This window comes from Myxine glutinosa, chromosome 3 (genome assembly GCF_964187855.1).
Source record: "Myxine glutinosa chromosome 3, kmMyxGlut1.1, whole genome shotgun sequence".
NCBI classification, from domain to species: Eukaryota; Metazoa; Chordata; class Myxini; order Myxiniformes; family Myxinidae; genus Myxine; species Myxine glutinosa.
This window is the reverse complement of record NC_136263.1, coordinates 54339810-54365086: the sequence shown is the minus strand read 5'-3', so window position 1 is coordinate 54365086 and position 25277 is coordinate 54339810. Positions and strand designations below refer to the sequence as shown.

At 47.4% G+C, this 25277-nt stretch overlaps 2 protein-coding genes across 3 annotated transcripts in view; both read left to right on the top strand.

Annotated features, from left to right (window-relative positions):
- LOC137423553 (KH domain-containing RNA-binding protein QKI) overlaps positions 1 to 24132 on the top strand; it is a 579309-nt gene extending 555177 nt beyond the window's left edge. Inside the window, exons 5-8 of one of the 2 annotated variants that reach the window (XM_068110837.2) lie at positions 5561 to 5648; positions 15496 to 15870; positions 16731 to 16805; positions 22798 to 24132. In XM_068110837.2, coding sequence (XP_067966938.2) covers positions 5561 to 5648; positions 15496 to 15870; positions 16731 to 16805; positions 22798 to 22838 — 579 coding nt within the window. In that variant the 3' untranslated portion in view covers positions 22839 to 24132. Of the gene's footprint in view, positions 1 to 5560; positions 5649 to 15495; positions 15871 to 16730; positions 16806 to 22505 lie in introns of both variants that reach the window. The other variant, XM_068110838.2, reaches the window with a different exon arrangement.
- LOC144888135 (uncharacterized) overlaps positions 1 to 25277 on the top strand; it is a 639726-nt gene that overhangs the window by 540612 nt on the left and 73837 nt on the right. The gene's annotated exons all lie outside the window — the stretch shown is intronic.

Here is a 25277-nt window from a genome sequence, read left to right as displayed (position 1 = left end):
ATTGGTAACATCTTTGTAACAAGCTTTATGGTAGCGGAGACCTTTTGCGAGCAATTCTTCAGCAGAGGAATATTGCAAACGTCTATTCAATGATGCAAACTTTGTTTCACCATACGTGTACTGTTCCTCAGCACCTTCCATCAGTTTCTCGACAGAGGAGAGTTTTGGTTTCGTTACAAAGGTTGTATAGTCTGTTTGCCCTATGGCCATTTGGCATACAAAACAAAGTCCGAAATCTACTGACTTCTCAATCTTCCTGGGTGGTGAGTCACTCATCTTGAAGGTAGGTGTAATTTTCTAGACACTCTTGAACTGTCGTCGGTCCTGCAAAGATAGATACTACTATTCAGATTCACATTTCGTCAACACAGTCAAAACCAGACCTTAACTAGATGGTGGAAACTTAATTAACCGATTTCACGACGGCCGTCTCCATTTTGGCTGGTATATTGCCCACTATTTTATTTTCCTTGCATTTTTCTGTAAAAACAATGGCAGAAATGGCTTCCTTGGGTCTGAAAACATATAAAAGGACATATTATTCATGTTTATATGATATCTAGATACAAAGATATGCACAAAAGTGTATTTTCCAAATTTTATGGCGGCCATCTTGGATTTCTTCGAATTACTACCTATTAGACGTAAAAGAAAAAATGGAACCCTATTTTTTTTACATCTCTATAATATTCTGAAGCAGAATCCATTGCTAAATCAATTTTAACAAACAAAAAACACAAACAATATTGTTATGACATATGGGCCTGCACTATTTTGCAATCGGAGTGATACCGTCTTGTGGCTTATCGTGCACAAGTACCCCTTCGTTCTGGTACCATGACCATATTGCCTCTACAGATCAAGACATGGGATTGACGACCTTGGATCGTTAGCATTCTTCCTGTGAGCCTCTCGTTCTTCCTGGGATCAGATCAGATACTTAGTATTGCAGTTACTGCAGGTCCTCAATCATGGCTTCCATCCATGATCAAGCAGTACGTGTTGCCATTCAGCTTTCATTGTTTTACAGCTTTAGGCCACATAAAATAAATGATTACTTTCTCGTCCAGGCTTTTCAAAAAAAGGACGCAGCGCCTTTCGATTTGATATTTTCCAGATTTGTTATTGTTTTTTTTCAGGAATGCCGCCACATAGGGAAGTCGCAAAGACCAAAGACCAGCACCACCACCAACACACTTGGACTTGCGACAAAATAATTATTTATTTTACTTGGCCTTGCACAACCTTCCCCCTTCACTCCCCCTCTCCATCTCCCCCCCCCACCGACGAATTGCCTCCAGTGAATAGACTTTGTATCTGGATTATGTTTGGAATTTATGTATATGTATATTTGGAATATGTATATTTGGAACACCGATGGGAGGGATATATCTGGGGCTTGTGAATGTACAGGGTAAGTTTATTTACTATTTTTAATAAATATATTGTGTGTTTGGTTCTGGGGCCACAAGCGGGGTTATTCTAGATTTTTGATTTTTGCATCTATTGCTAAAAGTTGAACCGTGTTGTGTGTTGTTCGTTTTTATATCCAAATGCGGCTTTCAGAACGTGGAACGGATCCCTCTCAGGTCTTGGTGTATCCACCTTCGTGTGTGTGTGTGTGTGTGTGTGTGTGTGTGTGTGCATGCACATGTGTGTGCTTACATGTTCGTGTGTGTGTGTACACAAAATGTGTGCAATATGTCATGCACAAGACACGTGTACACAACATACCGCTATATAAAAATGACACATATACCATGTGTGTATCCAATAAATGTGCACAATATGTATATTTGTTTTTTTGTTGTTTTTTTTTGTATACAAGAGCGAGGCTCGTGTAAGAGCCAGCACGTAAAACACAAAAAACATAAACGGACACATAAAACAATATAGGGAGGGGGAGACAATATGGGGAGAGAGAGGCAATATTTGGGGTGAATATCTTGTGCGTCCTGCAGGAATATTTGGGCGACACAGCACTGATAGAGCTGGGGGAAGCGTCGAAAGAAGACAGAAAGACCACCAACCTGCCTGCGGTGAGAGAGAGAAAGGCCCTCAGAATTAGCTTCATCACGGGAGATTCCAATGATTCTGAAAGCTTTGGTTTCTACAGCATGAAGCCGGGCTAGGTGTGAGGCAGGAGCACCACCTCAGAGGGGAGAACACTATTCCATTGAGCTGTGGATGAAAGCTTTGTATGTGGTGAGGAGCTCAGAGGTGCCAAGGAAGGACTTAGCACGACGGAGGATGCCCAGTCGGCGACTGGCTTTGGAGGCCAATTTGGAAATGTGGTTTTCCCAGGAAATATCATTGCAGATAGTGAGACCCAAAAGCTTGAGTGACAGAACTTCTTGGAGAGGATTGTTGAGAAAGTAGATGGGAGTGTTGTCCAGACGGTCTTTTTGGAGAGACATAGTAAGAGTGTGAGATTTGTCAGGATTGAAAGACATGTTCCACTTGTTTGACCAGTTTGTGATTTTGGCCAGGTCTGCAGAGAGTGAGGAGGCTGCAGACTGCCAATCTGAGGGATGAGATATGGAGCGGCAGAGAGTGGACTCATCAGCAAAGAGAAAGAGAGGATTTTCCGGAGAGTCGGAAATATCATTGATGAATACCAAAAAACTTACAGGGCCCAGAACACTGCCTTGAGGAACTCCAGCCTGAACAGGAAGGGGAGATGAGATGATTTCAAGCTCCCTTTCCACTCAGGCCTGGTGTTACGTGCTCCTCCCCAAACTCCGGTCACGGTGTACCTCCGAGCCCTGAAAGGAGTCATGGCAGAAAGATGTGCTATTATGTGTGCCAATGACCAATGGTGAAACCACACCAATCAATCGATACAAAACCCAAGTATTGTATTAAAAACGCACAATAATAACAACTTGCGCAAGTCCAAGAAAACCTCAATTGCACAGCAAACACCATATAATTCCTATGATGGTACCACCAGTTTCTTAACTCAATAACTCACGGTACTCCACGTGAGCGAACTGTATCACCCCCAAAGTCACTGTCACGACACCAGGCCAAAGTCGATCCACACTCCGGTGATCACAAGAAAAAAGGTCGTACTGAGACCTGAACCCAGGACGGCTGACAGTCGATGCTGCAGAAGAGCCGCTGGGTGAGAGGTCGGGCCGACGTCGGTCAGGTAAAAGTTCACCCAAAAGGCGACTGGGATTTCACACCTTCGGTTCACCAGACAATGACACTGACATGAACGAGCAGCAGTTCCCAAGCGGAGAGCCGCGAAGAACCGTGAGTTTCCAAGCGAAATCCATGACACACACGGGAACCAGGCGAATGGCTGGTGCGAGGTGAAATGGCTGGTGCGAGGTAAAATGGCGGACGGCCCCGTAATGGAGGCGTACTTGTTCTCCAGCAATGATTCACTTTCGGAACCAACAGCAAAACCCGTCTCACAGGTTTATCTGCCACAGCAATAACGACACTGTAACAGGAATCCCCTTCCCGGTGAAACCAATATTCACTCGTGACCAATGTTCACCAGTGTCCGCTCGACACCTCGAAGCAGATAGGCCTTCCTTTCCCGATCTCACTCGATCTGCTGCAGCCTCTTCTTCCTCCTCTTCCGGTTTCTCCCGATCCATTTCGTTTTTATTTTGAAACACTAATTTTACCTTTGAAGACAGTTATCTCCATTTCACAGCGAAACAGTAACAATAATAGTACATGAAACTAAAAATGCTTCCAGTGGATGAAAACCACTAAAACGGAAGTGACCAATCCGTAACACTGGCAAAACCCAGCCCCCCCCCCCTCCTCCATTCAGGGCTGCCAAATCTCAGGCACCCCTTACACCCACCAAATCCCAGATCCTCCTCCCAAAGGGGCCCACCAAATCGCAGGCACCCCACCCACTGGAACCTACCAAATCTCAGGCCCTCCTCCACTCGGGTCCAGCAAATATCAGGCATACCTTCCACGCAGGTCCACCAAATGTCAGCCCCCCCTCCCTGTACACGTGTGTGTCCTCCTCGATGGGTTAGAGTCGGCAAAACCCATCAAGCCACGGGCACCTCTCCCTCCCCCCACCAAAGCCACCGTTACTGGATCTCCCAGCGCTCGGTTCCCTGCAGGCATACCATATTTTAAAGGGAGTTGTCAAATGTGTGTGTGCGTGTTTGTGTAGTATGTTTGTGTGTCATTGATTGTTATCTCCAAATGCGGGTTTCAGAAGGTGGAAGGTAGAACCCCCCGAGATCTCGATGTATCCACCTTCGTGTGTGTGTGTGTGTGTGTGTGTGTGTGTGTGTGTGTGTGTGTGTGTGTGTGTGTGTGTGTGTGTGTGTGTGTGTGTGTGCGTGTGTTGTATATTTGGAACACCGATGGGAGGGACATATCTGAGGCTTGTGAATGTGAATAACAAATTTAACATGTTAGATAAGGTGGTGTTAATAATAACCGGTATCTCACCGGTGATAAGACGGTGCATCAATGGTGGTGAACTTCCTATTCAATGGTTGGTTTATTTTTTCTACAACCTTAAAAACTCATGCTATTCCAATTGTATTATATATTTGAAAACTGTAGAACACAAATCGCCTCGTTTGCTCTTCCAAAAACCCTTCAGTTCAGCAGTACTTGGGCAAAATTGTATGCTGTGTCGACAAATCAAATTTGCCACTCATGGCGGGAGAATTTCGAGATTCTTCTCCTTCTTCCAATAAACTGTCATCCAATAAAGTCCACCAAATTTCCATCCACAGGTGAGGCTAGAATGTACTAACAGTAAATGCTACGAACCTGACACCTCTCAATCAAGGATATTCCTCGTACTGTATTCCTATATTTCCTTAAGTCCGATTTGCATTCAGGAACAGAACAATTATTGATATTGTTAACCATTTTGAAATTGCCACTTTAACGTTTAAATGCTGAAAATTATGTCTAAACAAGGATTTTAATTACACATTTCGTGCCATCAACGGCAGGTTAAAAGTGCCCTTCCAGCAGAACCGAATCAGTGTAAATACACAGTGCATGCGCAAAAGCCCTTATTTAGCGTACATCATTTCGAAAACCGCGTATTCTGGACAGCGATCAGTTCTTCAAGTGGTCATATAGCGAGAGGGGGGCTAAGGGGTAGGGGTGGAGGTGAACCTATGCCATATTTGGGTAAGTGATAAGTAGATGTCCCCAAATGTAAATGTGCATTTGTATAGGTTCTTGACATATCGAAAGGGATTCTTTGTGGTGTTGACTGGTAAAACTATAAGCATTCTAGAATTTTCTTTAACTTAATCTTTAAGCTGCTTGCAGAAAGACTCCTTCCTAGTGCATTCCATTCTACCTTTGACTAATGAATGAAGGATTTCCGATTGTTGTTGTGACTATTTGAGTGATATTACAATGAAATTGAAGTATTAATTGGCAATCTATTAATTACATATGCAAAATGTGGTGAAATCGCCCCTGCCCTCCTTTCTCCCGCCTGTCATCCCTCGCGCGTACGTAATAAATGTATGGCTTCTTTGACGTGTTGTGCAGGTGCCATAATGTTGCCATAAAGAGAAACCTGTGCTTTCCATGACAGGCTGAAGGTAAAGACTCACTGAAGCGAATCCAACTGATGGAACTGGCGATTCTGAATGGGACATATCGAGATGTCCACGGAAAGCCACGTAAGTCTGGCGCCCCCTGCCGGTCACATGCTCGGAATCTCTGGCTTTGCTATGACTTATGGACCATCTCGTGTGACAAAATGGACCATCTTTCGAATGAATATTTACCGGGCCAACCTAATTACCATCATCTCCCATCTCTTTCTTCCTTTCCTCCCCCTTCATTTTCCTTCCACATACAAGACTGATAGCTAGTTTAACACCAGTGTAGCCGGAATTGTTTGATACTTTAGTCGAAGAGGATATAGCAAGACCTGGGAGGGGATAGTTGAAATTGAAGTTTTGAAGTCTTTAGTTGAAGAGGATAGCAAGAGCAGTTAGGAGTTAGCAAATGATGGAAGTATTAAATGTTTTCAATAAATTCCACATTCCTGTGCCACCTTCAGTCGAATGTGAGTCATTGTCAGCAGGTTCGTGAAGGACTTGTGCAAAAAACTTACCCAGACTGAATGTTGCTATAACCAGCCAATGGCGAAACTGCAAATGGGGAATCCGCGAATGTTACGGACGGAAACCCTTACGTCATTTCTTCATTCTGCTTTGAACTCAATATCTATATTTTCACTCCAAACAGCATCATTCATCATTCCAATCACAAATTAATGCGATATAATGTTAGTATATCGAAATATAATGTTAAATCGCGATTGTATTGAGATATTGTCAAACCAGCGAACCGTTGTCATCTGCTCACTTCCGGATTCAGGAGCAAGGTCCATGTCGATCATATTTCAAAACTAGAACGGCACTTGGTAGAGCCAGGCCGAACAGTTTATTTATGTTTTATATCCCAATGATAGGCCGGATCTGGATTCCGACCTGAACCAAAATCTAATCGGCTTGTTCTTGTCACCTAAACAACTCGTCCACCAAGTTTAGTCATAACTCGTCCACAACCTTTTAACATATGTTATATATCGCTTTTCGCCTGATCTCTCAATGGTGAAGAATCACTCCAAAAAAATTAAATAATCCCCGTATCCGAATCCAAATTCAGATATTCACCAAAATCGAATCGATTTGGTATTGTGAAGAATGGTGAAGAATCACTAAAAAATTCTACTAGCCGGATCCGGATCTAGATCTTCACCAAAATCTCCGCCAAATTTCGTCCAAATCCATCCACAACCTTTTGAGATATCTTGTTCACAAACAAATAGACAGACAGACAAATGAAAAATCACTCATAGAGCGACACTTGGCAAAACAGAACAATGTAGAATGGCACTCAGGAGAGCATCCTTTTGACCTCAATTTTAGAAATTTGGCCTATGTTGACCTTTTGGCCTATGTTGACCTAAAAAATAGTTGGTGGTTGGTTTCAGTAAGGTGATATACAAATCCTATTCAGTTTTCAAGTCAATCAAATGAAAATTGAGGATTTTGGAAATTTAAAATTGTTGACCTTTGCCCTATGTTGACCTTTTGGCCTATGCTGATCTCAAAAATAGTTGGTGGTTGAATTCTGTTCGCTGATATGAAAATCCCTTTCAAATTCCAAGTCAATCGGATGAAAATTGAGGATTTTAGAATTTTGAAGGAAAGTGGTTGACCTTTGGCCTATGTTGACCTTTTGACCTACGTTGACCCTTTGGCCTATGTTGATCTTCAAAATAGTTTGTGTTTGAATTCAGTTAGCCAATATGTAAGTCCTATTCAAATTTCAAGTCAGTCGTATGAAAATTGAGGGTTTTAGAAATTAGAGGAAGTGGTTGACCTTCGGCCTCAAAATGTTGACCTTTTGACCTCAAAAATATATAGGATTTTGTCGGACCACGAACTCTAACATTTGGTGAAGTTTCGTGAAGATCACTTTAAAATTTTTACCTGTAGGCAAGTATGTGAGCGGACACACAAACACACAAACCGAAGTGATCAACATACTTGTCCCAAAAACTTTTTTTTTGCCAAGTAACAAACAGACAGAGGGTGAAAACACAAGCTCCATCCACCTTCAGTGGCCGAGGTAATCATAATTGTAATGAGGAATTTCTGAAACCTCTTATACCTACCACCTCACAACACCTGCTATGACTCCAAAACGTTTCACAGGTTATTATATTTCCTTTTAGTAAAATATGCAACTGTCATGGTTACTAACTGCTGCTTCCCTGTCATGTGACCACATTCTCAGCTCTGATTGGTTGACGTTTGTGAGGGACATACATACATACACCGGACAGACAAACACTGTTCCAGACGGCATTGCCCTCCGGGCTACGCCATAAAAAAATATTAACCTCATTGGTTACCTGCAATTTCCACTGCTTTCAACCATGAGGAGATGTTTGTGAATGAGTCATCTTGATCTGTTTCTTGAAGAGTGCAACCTGTCGGTGCCTTGTACTAAGTAGGTGAAAGCAGTTGATTAACCACACTTTCAAAATGATCGAAGCACGGGCACATCGTCAGAAAAAAAACAACAGTCATCGTCTTGTGTGCTGGTTGTAGTTGGTACAAGAGTCAAATTCAAAAGTCAAGGCACTACCCGACTCGGGTAGCTGCTCAGCAGGTGAGACTCAGGTCCGAAGTTTCAACCACCGAGTGATTTTCATTCAGACTGTGCAGGGTGTTTTTACAATGGGAAAGGTGTGAGTGGGGATGGAGGGGTCGTGTCCTCACGTCACGTGACCACAATCTGGAGGTGGTGAGATCTAATCGTGCTTTCATCATCGCCCGAAGCATTGCCCGAGGCCATCACATCTAAAGTGTGTTAATTGGCAGCTACATTCCGGTCCGAGGTGTTGTCTGACTCACCTGGTCTTGAGACATTGCTTTTTTTTTTCTTTTTTTTTGTATACAAAATCGTGGCTCGTGTAAGAGCTAACATTAATCACCAAACAAAAAAAACGGACACACAAAACATACAATAACAGTAAATACAATATACAATAAACATACAATAACAGTAAATACAATATACAATAAACATACAATAACAGTAAATACAATGTACAATAAACATACACTAACAGTAAATACAATATTAAAGCGCGATGCTGCGCACGCTAATGCTTACGCAAAGAGCAAGCGGACAACGCGGTTCATAAAAGAGTCTTTATTCAAAGTACTCAAACTGCAGCACTAAGCTGCTCAGGGCTGCGCGCTCCGCGTATATCGTGAGGCCACGCCTCTCTCCCTGGCGTGGCCCATCCCCACTTGGTGTGCGGGGTGATGTCACCGCGTCAGTGCTTTCGTGTACGCCACACGCGCCCCCCCAGAATCCCCGCGCACCTGAAGGGTCAGTTTGCGGGGCAAACGGATGACCCGGCCGAAGCGCCCCCTGGCGACTGGCGGCGTCTGGGATGCAGGGATGCCATCTGGGATGCCTCCGGCAGCAGGACCGGGGGGCGGCGTGGCGGCGGGGCTGGGCGGTGACGGGGGTCCGCCCGCAGGGGGGCGGCCCCGACGCGGGGGTCGGGCCACTGGCGGTGGATGGTCCACGTCGAGGTGGGCCGGCTTGAGGCGGTCTACAGAAACGCGGTCAGGAGTACCGCCGATGTCCAGGGTGAAGTGCTTCGCCCCGGTCTCCAGCACGCGGAAAGGCCCGTCGTACGGGGGCCGCAGTGGTGTCCGGTGCGCATCGTGGCGGACAAAGACGTACTCCGTTGTGCGAAGCTCCGGGGCGACGTGTGTCGGTGGGTGCCCGTGGCATGCCGTTGGCACCGGGGCGAACCTCTGGGCGGTCTCTTGCAGAGCGGAGCGCTGCTGTGCTGCGGACCATGGTGCCGTGGAGTCGGGGAGGAACTCGCCCGGCACCCGCAGCGGTTGCCCGAAGACCAACTCCGCCGCGGATGCGCGCAGGTCCTCCTTGGGCGCCGTCCGGAGGCCCAGCAGGACCCAGGGGAGCCTGTCGACCCAACCGCCGTCGCGGAGGGTGGCCCGGAGCGCGGCCTTCAATGAGCGGTGAAATCGCTCACACAGGCCGTTAGCCTGGGGGTGGTATGCCGTGGTTCGGTGCAGCCGGACCCCGAGCCCCTGCGCGACCGCCCCCCAGAGCTCCGAGGTGAACTGGGGGCCGCGGTCGGACGAGATGTCTGAGGGGGCGCCGAACCGGGCGACCCAGGTGGCGATGAAAGCCTGCGCGACATCCGCCGCCGTCGTCGACGCCAAGGGCACGGCCTCCGGCCACCGGGTGGTGCGGTCCACCATGGTGAGGACATGGGTGAAACCCCGCGAGGGGGGCAGAGGTCCCACCAGGTCCACGTGGACGTGGTCAAACCGGCGTTCCGGCACCGTGCACGGGGCCAACGGGGCCTGGGTGTGCCGGTGCACCTTGGCGCACTGGCACGCGAGGCACGTCCTGGCCCAGCCGCGGACGGCCTTCCGGAGGCCATGCCAGACGAACTTGTCGGCGATCAACCTTTGGGAGGCCCTCGCGCCCGGGTGGGACAGGCCGTGGATGGCGTCAAACACCTGGCGCTGCCAGCCCGCGGGCACGATGGGGCGAGGACGCCCGAGGGAGACGTCGCACAAGAGGGCCGCGCCTGCGCCGTCGAACGGCACCTCGGTGACACGGAGGCCCGTGACAGCGGTCCGCAAGGCCTGGACGTCGGGGTCAGCGGCCTGGTCCGCTGCCATCCGGGCATAGTCGATGCCGAGGTGGACTGCGTGGGCGACGGCCCGGGAAAGGCAATCCGCCACCGGGTTGTCCTTCCCCGCGACGTGCCGGATGTCCGTCGTGTACTCGGACACGGCCGAAAGGTGACGCTGCTGCCGGGCCGACCACGGCTCGGTGACCTTGCCCATCGCGAAGATCAGCGGCTTGTGGTCGACGAAGGCCGTGAACGCACGGCCCTCGAGCAGATGGCGGAAGTGCCTGACCGCCAAGTGAAGCCCGAGCAACTCGCGGTCGAAGGTACTGTAACGGCGTTCGGGCGGGCGAAGCTGCCGGCTAAAGAACGCCAGCGGTTGCCAAGCTCCACGCACCCATTGCTCGTGCACCGCGCCCACCGCGTAGTCCGAGGCGTCGGTGGTGAGGGCGATCGGTGCATCGAGTGCCGGGTGCGCGAGCATGGTGGCGTTAGCCAAGGCGAGCTTCGCGCCCGTGAACGCCGTGTCCATCTGCTCGGTCCAGGTAACGTCGCCTTTGCCCGGCTTACCTCGGAGAGCTTCGTGCAGGGGGCGCAGGAGCTGGGCGATACGGGGCAGGAACCGATGGTAAAAGTTCACCATGCCCAGGAACTCCTGCAGCCCTCTGATCGTGCGGGGGCGCGGAAACCCCTTCACCGCCTCCACCTTGGCCGGCAGCGGGACGGCTCCGTGCCTGGTGACACGGTGCCCCAGAAAATCGATTATGGCGGCGCCGAACCGGCACTTTGCGGGGTTCACAATCAGGCCATGCTGGCCCAGGCGTTCGAAGAGCGTGCGGAGGTGGCGTAGGTGCTCTTCGCGGGACGCGCTGGCGACGAGGATATCGTCCAGGTAGACGTAGACAAAATCCAAGTCGCGCAGGACGCTGTCCATCAGTCGCTGGAACGCCTGAGCCGCATTCTTCAGACCGAAGGGCATCCGCAGGAACTCGAAGAGTCCGAATGGCGTGATGACCGCCGTCTTCGGGACGTCCTCCGGCCTGACGGGGACCTGATGGTAGCCGCGTATGAGGTCCACCTTCAAGAAGAAGGACATGCCCGCCAAACGGGCGGAAAAGTCCTGAATGTGGGGGACGGGGTAGCGGTCGGGGGTGGTGGCGTCATTGAGACGGCGATAGTCCCCGCACGGTCGCCATCCCCCGCCGGGCTTCGGCACGATGTGCAGCGGCGACGCCCAAGCGCTCTCTGAGCGCCGAACGATGCCGAGTCGCTCCAGGGTAGCGAACACCGCTTTTGCCACCGCCAGCTTCGTCGGCTCGAGGCGGCGTGCCCGGGCGTAGACCGGTGGCCCGACGGTGGGGATGTGATGGGCCACCCCGTGCTTGACGGCCCCCGCCGGGAAGCTGGCGAGGAGGCGGGTGAATGCGTCCGCTGCCGGAAGCGTACAGACCAACGTGGCCGGAACCGAACCGTTCGGCAAACCGCTTGGCAAGCCGCTCGTTGAGCTGCTCGACGAGCTGGGCAGCGCACAAGCGAGCGAGCTGAACGTCTCGGCCTGGACAAGACGTCTGCGCTTTACGTCGACCAGGAGCCCATTAGCGCACAGGAAGTCCGCGCCAAGCAGTGCCATGGGCACGTCGGCGGTGACGAACGTCCATCGGAAAACCTGCCCTCCGAACCGCAGAGAGAGGCAGCGTTTTCCGTACGTACGGATGGGCGTCCCGTTCGCGGCAAGCAGCGCGGGGCCCCCGCCCGCGGCGTGCTTGTCTGACGTGCCGGAGGGAACGACACTCACCTGCGCTCCCGTGTCGCACAGGTAACGGCACCCGGATAAGGTGTCCGTTATGAACAGCAGGCTGCCCGAACGGCCGGCGCTCATCGCCACTATTGAGCGCCGGCCCGGGCGTTTCCCGACCTGTTGAAGGAGCATGGCGGATGACATTGCCGAGCCTCCTGGCCAAACTTGGCGTGGAACCAGCACCAGGTGGTGGAGCTGGAGGAGCACGGCTGGCTCCGCCAGGCCGTTGGAGTTGGCGGGTTTCCCCGCGGTGGCGGTTTTCGCCGCGGCGGTGGGCGGGGCGTGGCGGCGGTCACGAGGTGCGTATCAGCATGCTGCGTATGCTGTATAAGCTGGTGCTGTGGAACAGCAGCATCAGCAGCATTAGCAGCATCAGCCACGAGGGCCGTGACGGCCACGCCGACTCTCGCCCACGTGTCCGAAGCGGCGAAGTACTTGTCCACCTCGGCCGCCAATGCTCGGGGTTCCGTTAGCCCCGTCCCGGCCAACGCTAGGCGAACCTGCGCTGGAAGTTGGCGACGGAAAAGCGCCCGGAATAGAGAACCGGGGGCTTCGTCGCCCAACAGTGACAGCATATGGTCCATTCTGACCGACGGGCGCGTGTCGCCGAGCTCGGGGAGATCCAGGAGGCGGTCGGCCCGTGCGTCGTCCGTGAGGCCGAACGTGGCTAGGAGTAGCCGCTTGAGTGCCTCGTACTTGTGGCCGTCCGGTGGGTGGCGAAGGACGGACACAACTCGAGCGGCCGTGCCGGGCCCGAGGGAGGCGACGACATGGCAGTAGCGCATGTCGTCGTTGGTGAGGCGCCGAAGCTGAAATTGGGCTTCGGCTTGAATGAACCAGACTTCGGCCTGGGCCTCCCACAATTCGGGAAGTTTAATCGCCATTGCCTTGTCGTTGGCCATTGCAATGGCGTCGTGTTCGGAAGGATCGCTACGGCAGATCCAACGTCAAGGTCACCATATAAAGCGCGATGCTGCGCACGCTAATGCTTACGCAAAGAGCAAGCGGACAACGCGGTTCATAAAAGAGTCTTTATTCAAAGTACTCAAACTGCAGCACTAAGCTGCTCAGGGCTGCGCGCTCCGCGTATATCGTGAGGCCACGCCTCTCTCCCTGGCGTGGCCCATCCCCACTTGGTGTGCGGGGTGATGTCACCGCGTCAGTGCTTTCGTGTCCGCCACAATATACAATAAACATACAATAACAGTAAATACAATCTATATAATAATAGCGTAAGGACTCGACTTTGTTATCCCTTTTACGCCGCACCCAGTGACCCGATGCCCATGGCACTAATGGATTTACAATCAACGAACCGCGCTCTTTGTTTATCATGTACAGCCATACTCGAAAAATCTGAATTAGCCGACGTTGGGGCCCAAAAGCATCCGATTAACTGCCGATACGACGCCATCTTACGACGCCATCGTATTGGCGTCTGCTGGGCGAAGGCGAAGCAAGCCGTCTGCTGATTGGACAGGCGAAGGCGAAAGCAAGCCGTCCACTGAGTGGACAATCCAGAGCATGCATTTGTGCCGGTGTCGGTGATCGTTGTTCATATACGCACTCTTCATTCTCACCTTTCTTCCTAACTCTTACTCGGACAAGCAAATCCCCTATGCCATCCATAATGGTACACTCTATCCATACACCACATCCTCCCTTCCGTGGATGTTCCGCGGGTTTCGGCTAGTATACAATAAACATACAATAACAGTAAATACAATATACAATAAACATACAATAACAGTAAATACAATATACAATAAACATACAATAACAGTAAATACAATATACAATAAACATACAATAACAGTAAATACAATATACAATAAACATACAATAACAGTAAATACAATATACAATAAACATACAATAACAGTAAATACAATATACAATAAACATACAATAACAGTAAATACAATATACAATAAACATACAATAACAGTAAATACAATATACAATAAACATACAATAACAGTAAATACAATATACAATAAACATACAATAACAGTAAATACAATATACAATAAACATACAATAACAGTAAATACAATGTACAATAAACATACAATAACAGTAAATACAATGTACAATAAACATACAATAACAGTAAATACAATATACAATAAACATACAATAACAGTAAATACAATATACAATAAACATACAATAACAGTAAATACAATATACAATAAACATACAATAACAGTAAATACAATATACAATAAACATACAATAACAGTAAATACAATGTACAATAAATATACAATAACAGTAAATACAATGTACAATAAACATACAATGATACTGGCGGAGTTTTCTCTGCTCACCTTCACTCCTTCACTCCTCTTTTCTCCCGCCTCTGGAACAAACTCCCTCACTCCCTTCAATCCCACTCCTCCCTCCAGGTCTTCAAAACAGCTGTTCACCACCATCTCTTATCTTCCCCCATCCAACACCTTGATCTTTTCTACCCCCGCTAATTTCACCCCAAATCCACTTCTTTGAAATTCCGACTTCTTTCCTGGAAGTCCTAGCAGTGTCCACGTGTTTTATACCTTTCCTACCCCCCCCTTTCCCATGCCTCCTTCCCCCAATCCCTCTCCCTCCCACAGATCTCCCGATGTCCCTGCTCTCAAATGTTGTTTGTGTGCTTCCCCTTCTCTCCCCCATCTTGGCTACTGCTCCCCTTTTTATATACTTTGTTTGTCTGTTTGATTTGTTTGTGTGATAAATGTTATTTATCTCTTTCACGAGCCTCGATTCTGTATACAAACAAGTACAACATTTGAGAACAGGGACATCGGGAGATCTGTGGGAGGGGAGAGAGCTTGGGGGAGGAGGCATGGGAAGGGGGGGGGGGGGGGAGTATAAAACACGTGGACACTGCTAGGACTTCCAGGAAAGACGTCGGAATTTCAAAAAGGTGTATCTGGGGTGAATTAGCGGGGGTAGAAAAGATCAAGGTTTTGGATGGGGGAAGATAAGAGATGGTGGTGAACAGCTGTTTTAAAGACCTGGAGGGAGGAGTGGGATTGAAGGGAGTAGGGGAGTTTGTTCCAGAGGCGGGAGAAAAGAGGAATGAAGGAGTGAAGGTGAAATGACAAGCGAAGGTGTAAAAGTACAGGATGTTGCAGCAATCTGTTAAGCAGAAATATGCTGTGGATGAGATGTTTCCTGTGCAGGAGCCATTATGCGTCTCATTTAATCCCTTAATCCACGTTGACAGCTGGAAAGTGAGTGAACGAGGTAAAACCCATCTGAGCAAGGTTGAATTAAACAAGGTGTGCACAATGATTCACCTTGTTCCTGAAAATATCGGTTACAACCTTTTACCCCATTCTGCCTGCACCTTCTGCTGAATGTCTAAAAACACCTGTTTTGCATCCGAATGATGCCCAAGAAGGACCTATGGATGATGTTATTGCTGTTTGCTCAATGTGATCAGTTTGGTTGTACCATTTTAGATCTTAGGTTGAGGCTTTTATCTTCCTCCGTCTCTCTTTCCCTCCAGATGTTCAAACTCCATCTGGTCGTTCTCTTCCTACTTCACCTCCGATAGGTCACGCACCTGCCCCTGGGCCTATACTTCCGGGTACCATAGCTGCACCAGCCTCTGCCAGCAGCACGGTCGCCGCTCACCACCAACAGCACCGCCCAGTCGTGTCCGGACTTCCTCCTTCGCCCGCCGTAACCGCTGCCACGTTGATGCCGTTGATACGGCCTTTTCAGGCGACCGCGATGCTACCACCTACACCCCACGCGGCACTTGTTCAACCGGCATCTGAAGCCGGTTTCTTGTATGGTCCTTTCGATTATCACCATCCATATGCACTTACTCCTGCCACCTCCATCTTTGAGTATCCACTAGAGCCAAGTGGAGTCATGGGTGAGTCCTTCAACAAAATGGACGAGGTTGACGATGTCATATGTATGCAGCATGGTTGACTAGGCAATTAGGGTGGCCCTTAAACCGGTGAAAATTTTAAAATGTTAATTTGAATGTTCTCATGGCCTAAGTGTGATCCATTTGGGATATAAACACTGCAGTCAAAATTTCATTCAAGTCCGTTTATATTTAGAGGTAGTCCAGGCACCTTCAAGAATCAAGATTTTATATACATTTTATTTTTTGTATATTTTATATTTCTCGTCCATAGATGTGATAATTATTCATAAGCATGTTTTATCAAACGGTGTTTATTTATTTCTGTGATACATATACTGTATTATCTGTGATATGTGTTTTTAGTGTTATGTGACCTCAATCACATGGCCGACAGGGGGAAATGTTCAAGGGTGCTGGACTACCTCTAAATATTTATGAAGTTAGCTGACATTTGGCCTGGTTTATTTTTAGGGCGAATGAACCAATTGTAGACGGTGAGAGCTTAAGATTTCAAACTTTCAAAAATAAGGGCCACCCTACTGGGCATGGTGCTAGCGGTCGCTCACCGACTCTTTGTGAAGGACACCGTGGGATATTTAACATCCCCCAACTGATACCAGCAGACTGGACACCTGTTTAATGTACATCCGAGGGCCGGCACACACATTGATGAATCATCTTGACTGTGGAGCACCTGGATGACGGTTTATAGCTAGGCCATTACATGCATCCTCAGAAATTTGTTCGATGTGCCAATTGCCATCCATAAGAATGTGGATTTGATTGGCTGATTTCACTCCAAGTGAGCATGCATTTGATTAATTGATTGACATCCATTGGGACTGCATGTTCTGTTGCAGGTGCGGTGGCATCCAAAATACGACGGGCTGACATGCGAGTTCATCCCTACCATCGGTTCATGGTGGCCGATCGAGGTGAGATTTGGTCCTCTATGTGCATCATACCATGTTTCATCTTGAATGTGGAGGTGAAGATCACATCCCTTCAAATTTAAAGTTTACAATAAAATCATTCTGAAAGCTCGTTCACAAATTAGTCTGATGCATTAAACATTCTCTCTCTCCCTCCTCCTCTTCCTCTTCCTCTTCCTCTCTCTCAGACACAGACAACATGGACCAACATTTAACCATTCATTCCAACTCTCTCTTCCTCATGTGGTGATTTCATTTATCACCATGACTTTCACCATGACTCACCATGGCTAGTGGGCTGGGTGTTTAGTATCGCTCACGCCAGCAATGGCACCTCAGCAAAGGACTTCTGTGACTCCATAGGACTAACTCAATCTGTGAACTTTTCGACCCGGATTTCTCCCAATGGCAAAGCTTCCCTTCTGAACTTGGTCATGACAAACTTCCCTGCAAATATCTCCTGCTCTTTGTCTGCTCCACTTGGTTCATCTGATCATGTGCTTGTGAGAGTCAACATCTCTCTGGCAGCTCGGAGAGCTGCCTCGGTGCCAGCAGGTAGAACCAGAAAACAACATTTAACCAACCTCAAGATTGAACTTTCAAACTTGTCTCTCTCCTCTAAAACCTGGTGGCACCTTGTTGAGTCTGTCTCTGGAGTATGCTTCCCTTCCATCCTTTCCCTCTCTTCAAATTGCACCACAGCCAACTCCGCTCGCGAGAAGGCCGAATGCCTCAATTCCGTGTTTGCTTCCAAATATGCGTGGCTACCCAACCCATCACTCTCTCTACCCATCCTACCCAGCCACACCCAACTGCTCCTGGACTGTGTCTTTTGCACCTGAAAATGTGGAGAAGTTTCTTGCAATCCTCAACTCTGATTCTGCAACTCGAACAGACGGAATCAACTTGCGTGTCCAAAAACCTGCTATTCTGCTCTTGCACATCTTCTTTCTGCTCCTTTTACCATATCATTTGCCCTAGATCATATTCCATCTCCTTGAAAGTCAGCCAACGTGACTGCATTACATCAAAAGGTGTAAAAACAAACCCCCTAACTACAGATCATGGAGCTTAATTCCAATCGTCAGCAAGGTCATGGAATCCATCATCGCAGTTGATATCCAACCTTTCCTTTTCTCCAACAGCCTCATCTCTGACCATCAGTTAAGATGTATACCAGGTCTCTCTACCTTGTACATGCTGATTCCGCTCTCCCAATAATGTCAGACATGAGATCAGGGCAGTCTCTCTAGACGTATCACAAGCAAACGATACAATCTGGCATCCCATCCCGTCATGCTTGATCTCCAAACTCTCTGCTTATGGCACCCAAGGCCAACTCCACACATGGCTTACTTATTTCCTCTACTTTTTTAGCCAACGTGTGGCACTCAATGGAATCCTTTCTTTTCTTCTCCTTCTTACGGCTACAATCCCCCAAGGCAGAGTTCTGGGCCACTCCTCTTCCTAATCTTCATCAACGACCCCTCTTACTCTCTGGAAAATCTCCTTTATCTCTTTGCTGATGACTCAACCCTCTGCCGTGACATCCCCTGTCCTTCAGATAGACAGGTAGCAGCCTCTTCCCTCTCCTTAGACCTTAATAGAACCACAAGCTGATCAGACACTTGGAATAATTATTTTAATCCTGATATATCCCACACTCTCACCATCTCTCTATGAATGGACCATCTGGCAACTCTCCAATCCACCCCCTAATCCCCACATCTATTTTCTGAACAACTCTCTCAAAGAAGTTCAGTCACTCAAACTCTTGGCTCTCACTATCGGCCATGGTCTTTCTTGGGCAAACCATATTTCAAAGTTGGCCTCCAAAGCCAGTTACTGAATGGGCCTCCTCAGTCGAGCAAAGTCATTTATTGGCACAGCTGAACTCCTATCCACCTACATGGCTTTTATCCATAGCTTGATGGAGTACTGCTCTCCCCTCCAGGGTGGCTCCCCTGTCTCACATCTTGCGCAGCTTGATGCTGTGGAAACCAAGGCTTTCAAGATAATTGGAATCTCTCGCAAGGAAGCAGAGTGTACGGGTCTATCACATTCGCATCGCAGACAGGTCGATATTCTCTTTGTCTTCTACCACCTCCTTTCTGGTCTTACACTCTTTGCTCTTCCCATGTTCTGTGTTCCTCCGCCCCCCACCCCCTCCCAGGTTTCAGCAGGGTGCGTGCGGTCCACCATCAACCCCCTTCTGGTAAAACTCCCAAAATCCAGAACTATTGCTCAGCTCCACTCATTCATTCTTCTTTTTTTCCCACATGTGGAACCCATTTCCACATTCTTTTCAATATCAATCTTCCCTCCAGGTCTTCATTATAGCTCTTCACCACCATCTCAAATCACCCCCCATCCAAATCCATGATCTTTTCTACCCCTTTCAATCCCCCCACCCCCAAACCCGCCTCTTTCCAAATTTGCAGTTTTTCCTTCCTGAGAGTTTGCTTCTGTATCCGTCTTGTCCACTCCTTGTATCCTCTCCTTCCCCTCATTCTTCCCCGATGCATCGAAGCTTTGACCTTTTACGGATTGTATCGAAATGCTGCAGCAGACTGTCAAAAGCTGTCAGTCAACCTGTTTTCATGATCTGCATCTGACAATTCACAAATGACAGTTATTTTATTTGGTTTCATGTGACGGTATTCTTTCATTGTGCGACGTAACGATGAATACGAAACACCCAACTCTGCAGAACGTTTCTGTCATGATTTTTTCGGAGATCTGAGAACGGATGTTTTAATGTTTTGAATTCTCAAATCACGATTTTTTGGTCGTCCGCTGCATTTGTTGTCGAGTACACTTCCAGTCTGAAATACCTTTTTCCCAAAGATGAAGATTTTATTTTGATGGTGCTGGCTTTACAAAATGCTCCTCAAAATCCTCCTACACCTGTTTCATCGTCTTGTCTGTGTTTCTCCTCCTGTGGTACCACACCACTGCTACCAGCCTATCTTCCACTGTAAATGGACTGGTGTCTGCCATCTTGGTTTAATGTATTACCTGAAAAAAACAGTCTAAGTACATGGTATAAACAAATGCTGTATATGCAGCAAAAACTGTGTCCTGGGACTTATGACTCACTCTCTTCACCAAAGACACCGTGGGATCTCATTCCTCCAGCTGTAACATTCCTACAGCCGTAACATTCCTTCAGCTGCAGCATTCCTCCAGCCGTAACATTCCTCCAGCTGTAACATTCCTCCAGCTGTAACATTCCTCCAGCTGTAACATTCCTCCAGCTGTAACATTCCTCCAGCCGTAACATTCCTCCAGCCGTAACATTCCTCCAGCTGTAACATTCCTCCAGCCATAACATTCCTCCAGCCATAACATTCCTTTAGCTGTAACATTCCTCCAGCTCTAACATCCCTCAAGCTGTAACACTCCTCCAGCTATAACATCCCCCAGCTGTAACACTCCTCCAGCTGTAACATTCCTCCAGCTGTAACATTCCTCCAGCTGTAACATTCCTCCAGCCGTAACATTCCTTCAGCTGCAGCATTCCTCCAGCCGTAACATTCCTCCAGCTGTAACATTCCTCCAGCTGTAACATTCCTCCAGCTGTAACATTCCTCCAGCTGTAACATTCCTCCAGCCGTAACATTCCTCCAGCCGTAACATTCCTCCAGCTGTAACATTCCTCCAGCTGTAACATTCCTCCAGCCATAACATTCCTCCAGCCATAACATTCCTTTAGCTGTAACATTCCTCCAGCTCTAACATCCCTCAAGCTGTAACACTCCTCCAGCTATAACATCCCCCAGCTGTAACACTCCTCCAGCTGTAACATTCCTCCAGCTGTAACATTCCTCCAGCTGTAACATTCCTCCAGCTGTAACATTCCTCCAGCCATAACATTCCTCCAGCCGTAACATTCCTTCAGCCGTAACATTCCTCCAGCCGTAACATTCCTCCAGCCGTAACATTCCTCCAGCTCTAACATCCCTCCAGCTGTAACAGTCTTCCAGCTGTAACATTCCTTCAGCCGTAACATTCCTCCAGCCATAACATTCCTCCAGCTGTAACATTCCTCCAGCTGTAACATTCCTCCAGCCATAACATTCCTTTAGCTGTAACATTCCTCCAGCTCTAACATCCCTCAAGCTGTAGCACTCCTCCAGCTATAACATCCCCAAGCTGTAACACTCCTCCAGCTGTAACATTCCTTCAGCCGTAACATTCCTCCAGCCGTAACATTCCTCCAGCTGTAACATTCCTCCAGCCGTAACATTCCTCCAGCTGTAACATTCCTTCAGCTGCAACATTCCTCCAGCTGTAACATTCCTCCAGCTGTAACATTCCTCCAGCTGTAACATTCCTCCAGCTGTAACATTCCTCCAGCCATAACATTCCTTCAGCTGCAACATTCCTCCAGCTGTAACATTCCTCCAGCTGTAACATTCCTCCAGCCATAACATTCCTCCAGCCATAACATTCCTCCAGCTCTAACATCCCTCCAGCTGTAACATTCCTCCAGCTGTAACATTCCTCCAGCTGTTACATTCCTCTAGCTGTAACATTCCTCTAGCTGTAACATTCCTCCAGCCGTAACATTCCTCCAGCTGTAACATTCCTCCAGCTGTAACATTCCTCCAGCTGTAACATTCCTCCAGCCATAACATTCCTCCAGCCATAACATTCCTCCAGCCATAACATTCCTTTAGCTGTAACATTCCTCCAGCTCTAACATCCCTCAAGCTGTAACACTCCTCCAGCTATAACATCCCCCAGCTGTAACACTCCTCCAGCTGTAACATTCCTTCAGCCGTAACATTCCTCCAGCCGTAACATTCCTCCAGCTGTAACATTCCTCCAGCCATAACATTCCTTTAGCTGTAACATTCCTCCAGCTCTAACATCCCTCAAGCTGTAACACTCCTCCAGCTATAACATCCCCCAGCTGTAACACTCCTCCAGCTGTAACATTCCTCCAGCTGTAACATTCCTCCAGCTGTAACATTCCTCCAGCTGTAACATTCCTCCAGCCGTAACATTCCTCCAGCCGTAACATTCCTTCAGCTGCAACATTCCTCCAGCCGTAACATTCCTCCAGCCATAACATTCCTCCAGCCGTAACATTCCTCCAGCTCTAACATCCCTCCAGCTGTAACAGTCTTCCAGCTGTAACATTCCTCTAGCTGTAACATTCCTCCAGCCGTAACATTCCTTCAACCGTAACACTCCTCCAGCTTTAACACCCCTCACGTTTTTCTACTGTTATTTAGCGGACGTTTCTGATACGTTGGAGAACATCACATGACGACTTTCTCCAATGAGGATTGGACAGTGCAGAGAGCTTAAAGACTTTAAGCCACGTCCCCCATCTGATCACGTGATCTGGCGAATGTTTGCAATATCAAGGAACCCCTTACAACAAACTCCAATCAATGCAGGGGAGGTCATTGGGCCCATCAAAGCCTACGCAATGGTTGCCAACATATGGTTGTTTCTCTGTGCTCTTTTCTTTTTGAATGCTGAGGTTTTTTTGTTGTTGTTTATTTAAAATAATTACTGAATGCACGATTGGGATAATGATAAAAGTTTTGGTCCACAGGTTCATCTCCTTAAGTTGTTTGTTTAATTTGGCTTACGTTTTCATATCAGTTTTAAGTCTTTTTTGAATATTTTTGTTTTTAACCTTTTTTGCTCATGGTCTCTCTTTCCCTCTGCATCCCCCTTTTTCAGCTGCAACAGGGAATTAGCCAAACTCCATTTTATCCCTCATCGTTAAGTCTCTGACATGGCAGCGCCTAATACTGTCGCCCTCCTTCTTCCCATACATAATCATACACTCTTTAGTCACTCTTCCTAGTACATAGTACAGGGCCCCAAAGCCTAAGGCCTAAGCCATGGTGAAACAGACAGCAAGAATTTAAAAAAAAAAACTATGCAATGGTCGTCCGGTCTCCATTTGAACGCGAGTTCTGGGTGCAGGGCTTCTTGAATGTCGGTTTTATTTCCTGTTTGCACATCTCAGGCTTCAGAACAAAGGTCCATTTGATCGAGGCTGATCTTTAACATGAAGGCAGAGCTGGATGGAGAGCTGGAGGAAATGCGGAAGGTGAAGAGGTAAAAACACCAGAGGGGATGACTAGGCCTCGGACGCGGAGAGCTGGAGGAAATGCGGAAGGTGAAGAGGTAAAAACACCAGAGGGGATGACTCGGCCTCGGACGCGGAGAGCTGGAGGAAATGCGGAAGGTGAAGAGGTAAAAACACCAGAGGGGATGACTAGGCCTCGGACGCGGAGAGCTGGAGGAAATGCGGAAGGTGAAGAGGTAAAAACACCAGAGGGGATGACTAGGCCTCGGACGCGGAGAGCTGGAGGAAATGCGGAAGGTGAAGAGGTAAAAACACCAGAGGGGATGACTAGGCCTCGGACGCGGAGAGCTGGAGGAAATGCGGAAGGTGAAGAGGTAAAAACACCAGAGGGGATGACTAGGCCTCGGACGCAATCACCACCCGTTTCAATGGCTGCTGCGGCATCCACGCATGGAAACTTTGCCGTTTTCATCTCTCTTCATTTCAGCACGCTGACTCGCACAAACAGTTCGAATTTGTTTGATATTGTAAACGTTTTGCTCTGTTGTATTCGGTTTCACAAAATGGCGGTCATCCTTTTGAGCCTCACAGCGGCGAAGCACCCGCAACATGGCGTGAGTGGCGTAGGAGCAACAGGTTCTTCTGGGGGATTAATTGCAGATAAAAGCCCTCACATATACCGTGTTTGCGTTGTACAATATGTAAGTACCCACACTGTTTTCACCATAAATTATGTATTTTTATACCATCGTTTTATATGGAAAGATATACTCAAGGGATGACGTTTTACACAATAATTTTATACGTCATTGTGTGTGTGTGTGTGTGTGTGTGTGTGTGTGTGTGTGTGTGTGTGTGTGTGTGTGTGTGTGTGTGTGTGTGTGTGTGTGTGTGTGTGTGTGTGTGTGTGTGTCCAACTGGTCATCACCCCCCAATGTGCCCAACAATATGGCTTCCTTGTATACACTTGTTCCCCATTTCTCCCATCTGAGCAAAAGGGGAATTCACGTCCCATCGTCCCAGCAATCGTTCCGTCTCACATCAGCACTTGCACACGGTTTGAAATTGTTGTCAATAAACATGATGAACATACTTGAAACGTTATTGTCAGATAATATGGAGGCTTATAGGGGACATCATGGCTGTGTCCTCAAAATGACTTTTTGAAAAAACGTTTCTTTTTGTACCGAATCCAATTGTTCGTTTTCTCATTGTATGTAAAGTATGTACGTTCGACTGGAGGTTATTTAATAAACTTTAATTGCCTTTCCCATCAAACCTTCCTTCCTTTTTGCAACGTCTATAGAAACGATAAAAATTGTAATCGTGGACATTATATAAATCCATCCCACTGCGAACTTACCATAAGGATCTACATATTACGTATGCAAATACAGCTGAAAATTGTGAACCCACCTGACACTCCCCTTCCCTCCCCTTAAACCTCCAAACACCAACTCTCCACCTTAACTCACCTTTACCTCTCACATATGGCATCCTCCCTCTTCCTTTTCTCATTTCTTGTTAGCTTCTGTGTGTCTGTATAATCACTTCTGTTGTCTGTGTCCGTATGTCTGTCTGGGCTGTAATTTTTTTTTTTACCATTCGAGCTATTGTCATGAAAGTTTCACCAAAGCCTTATTATGATAATACTGAGAAGACACATTAACAATTTTGTCTAAAGGTCAAAGGTCAGCGTCACAAAATCATCAATTTTCATCCAATTAACCTGAAATTTAAATTTAGCTTTTGAATTTTGTCATCAAATTTTCAACAAAACTTTTTTATGAGAATATGGAGAAGAAAAATTAATAATTTTGTCAAAAGGTTAAAGGTCAGTGGCACCTAACCAATTTTCATCCAATTGACCTGAAATTTTAAGAATTTGCATATTGGGTCACTGAATTGATTCACTAATTAAAAGCTGAAGCTGATTGTTTGTTTTAAATCAAAAGGTCAAAGGTCATGGTTGCGTAAAATCGCCAATTTTCACCTGATTAACCTGAAATTTAAAGAATTTGCATATTGGATCACTGGATTGATTCACTAATTAAAAGCTGAAGCTGATTGTTTGTTTTAAATCAAAAGGTCAAAGGTCATGGTTGCGTAAAATCGCCAATTTTCACCTGATTAACCTGAAATTTAAAGAATTTGCATATTGGATCACTGGATTGATTCACTAATTAAAAGCTGAAGCTGATTGTTTGTTTTAAATCAAAAGGTCAAAGGTCATGGTTGCGTAAAATCGCCAATTTTCACCTGATTAACCTGAAATTTATAGAATTTGCATATTGGATCACTGGATTGATTCACCAACCAAAAGCTACAAGGCGATTGTCTTTTCGGATCAAAAGGTCAAAGGTTACATAAAATGACCATGTTTCACCCGATTTACCTGAACTTTAAAGGATTTGCAT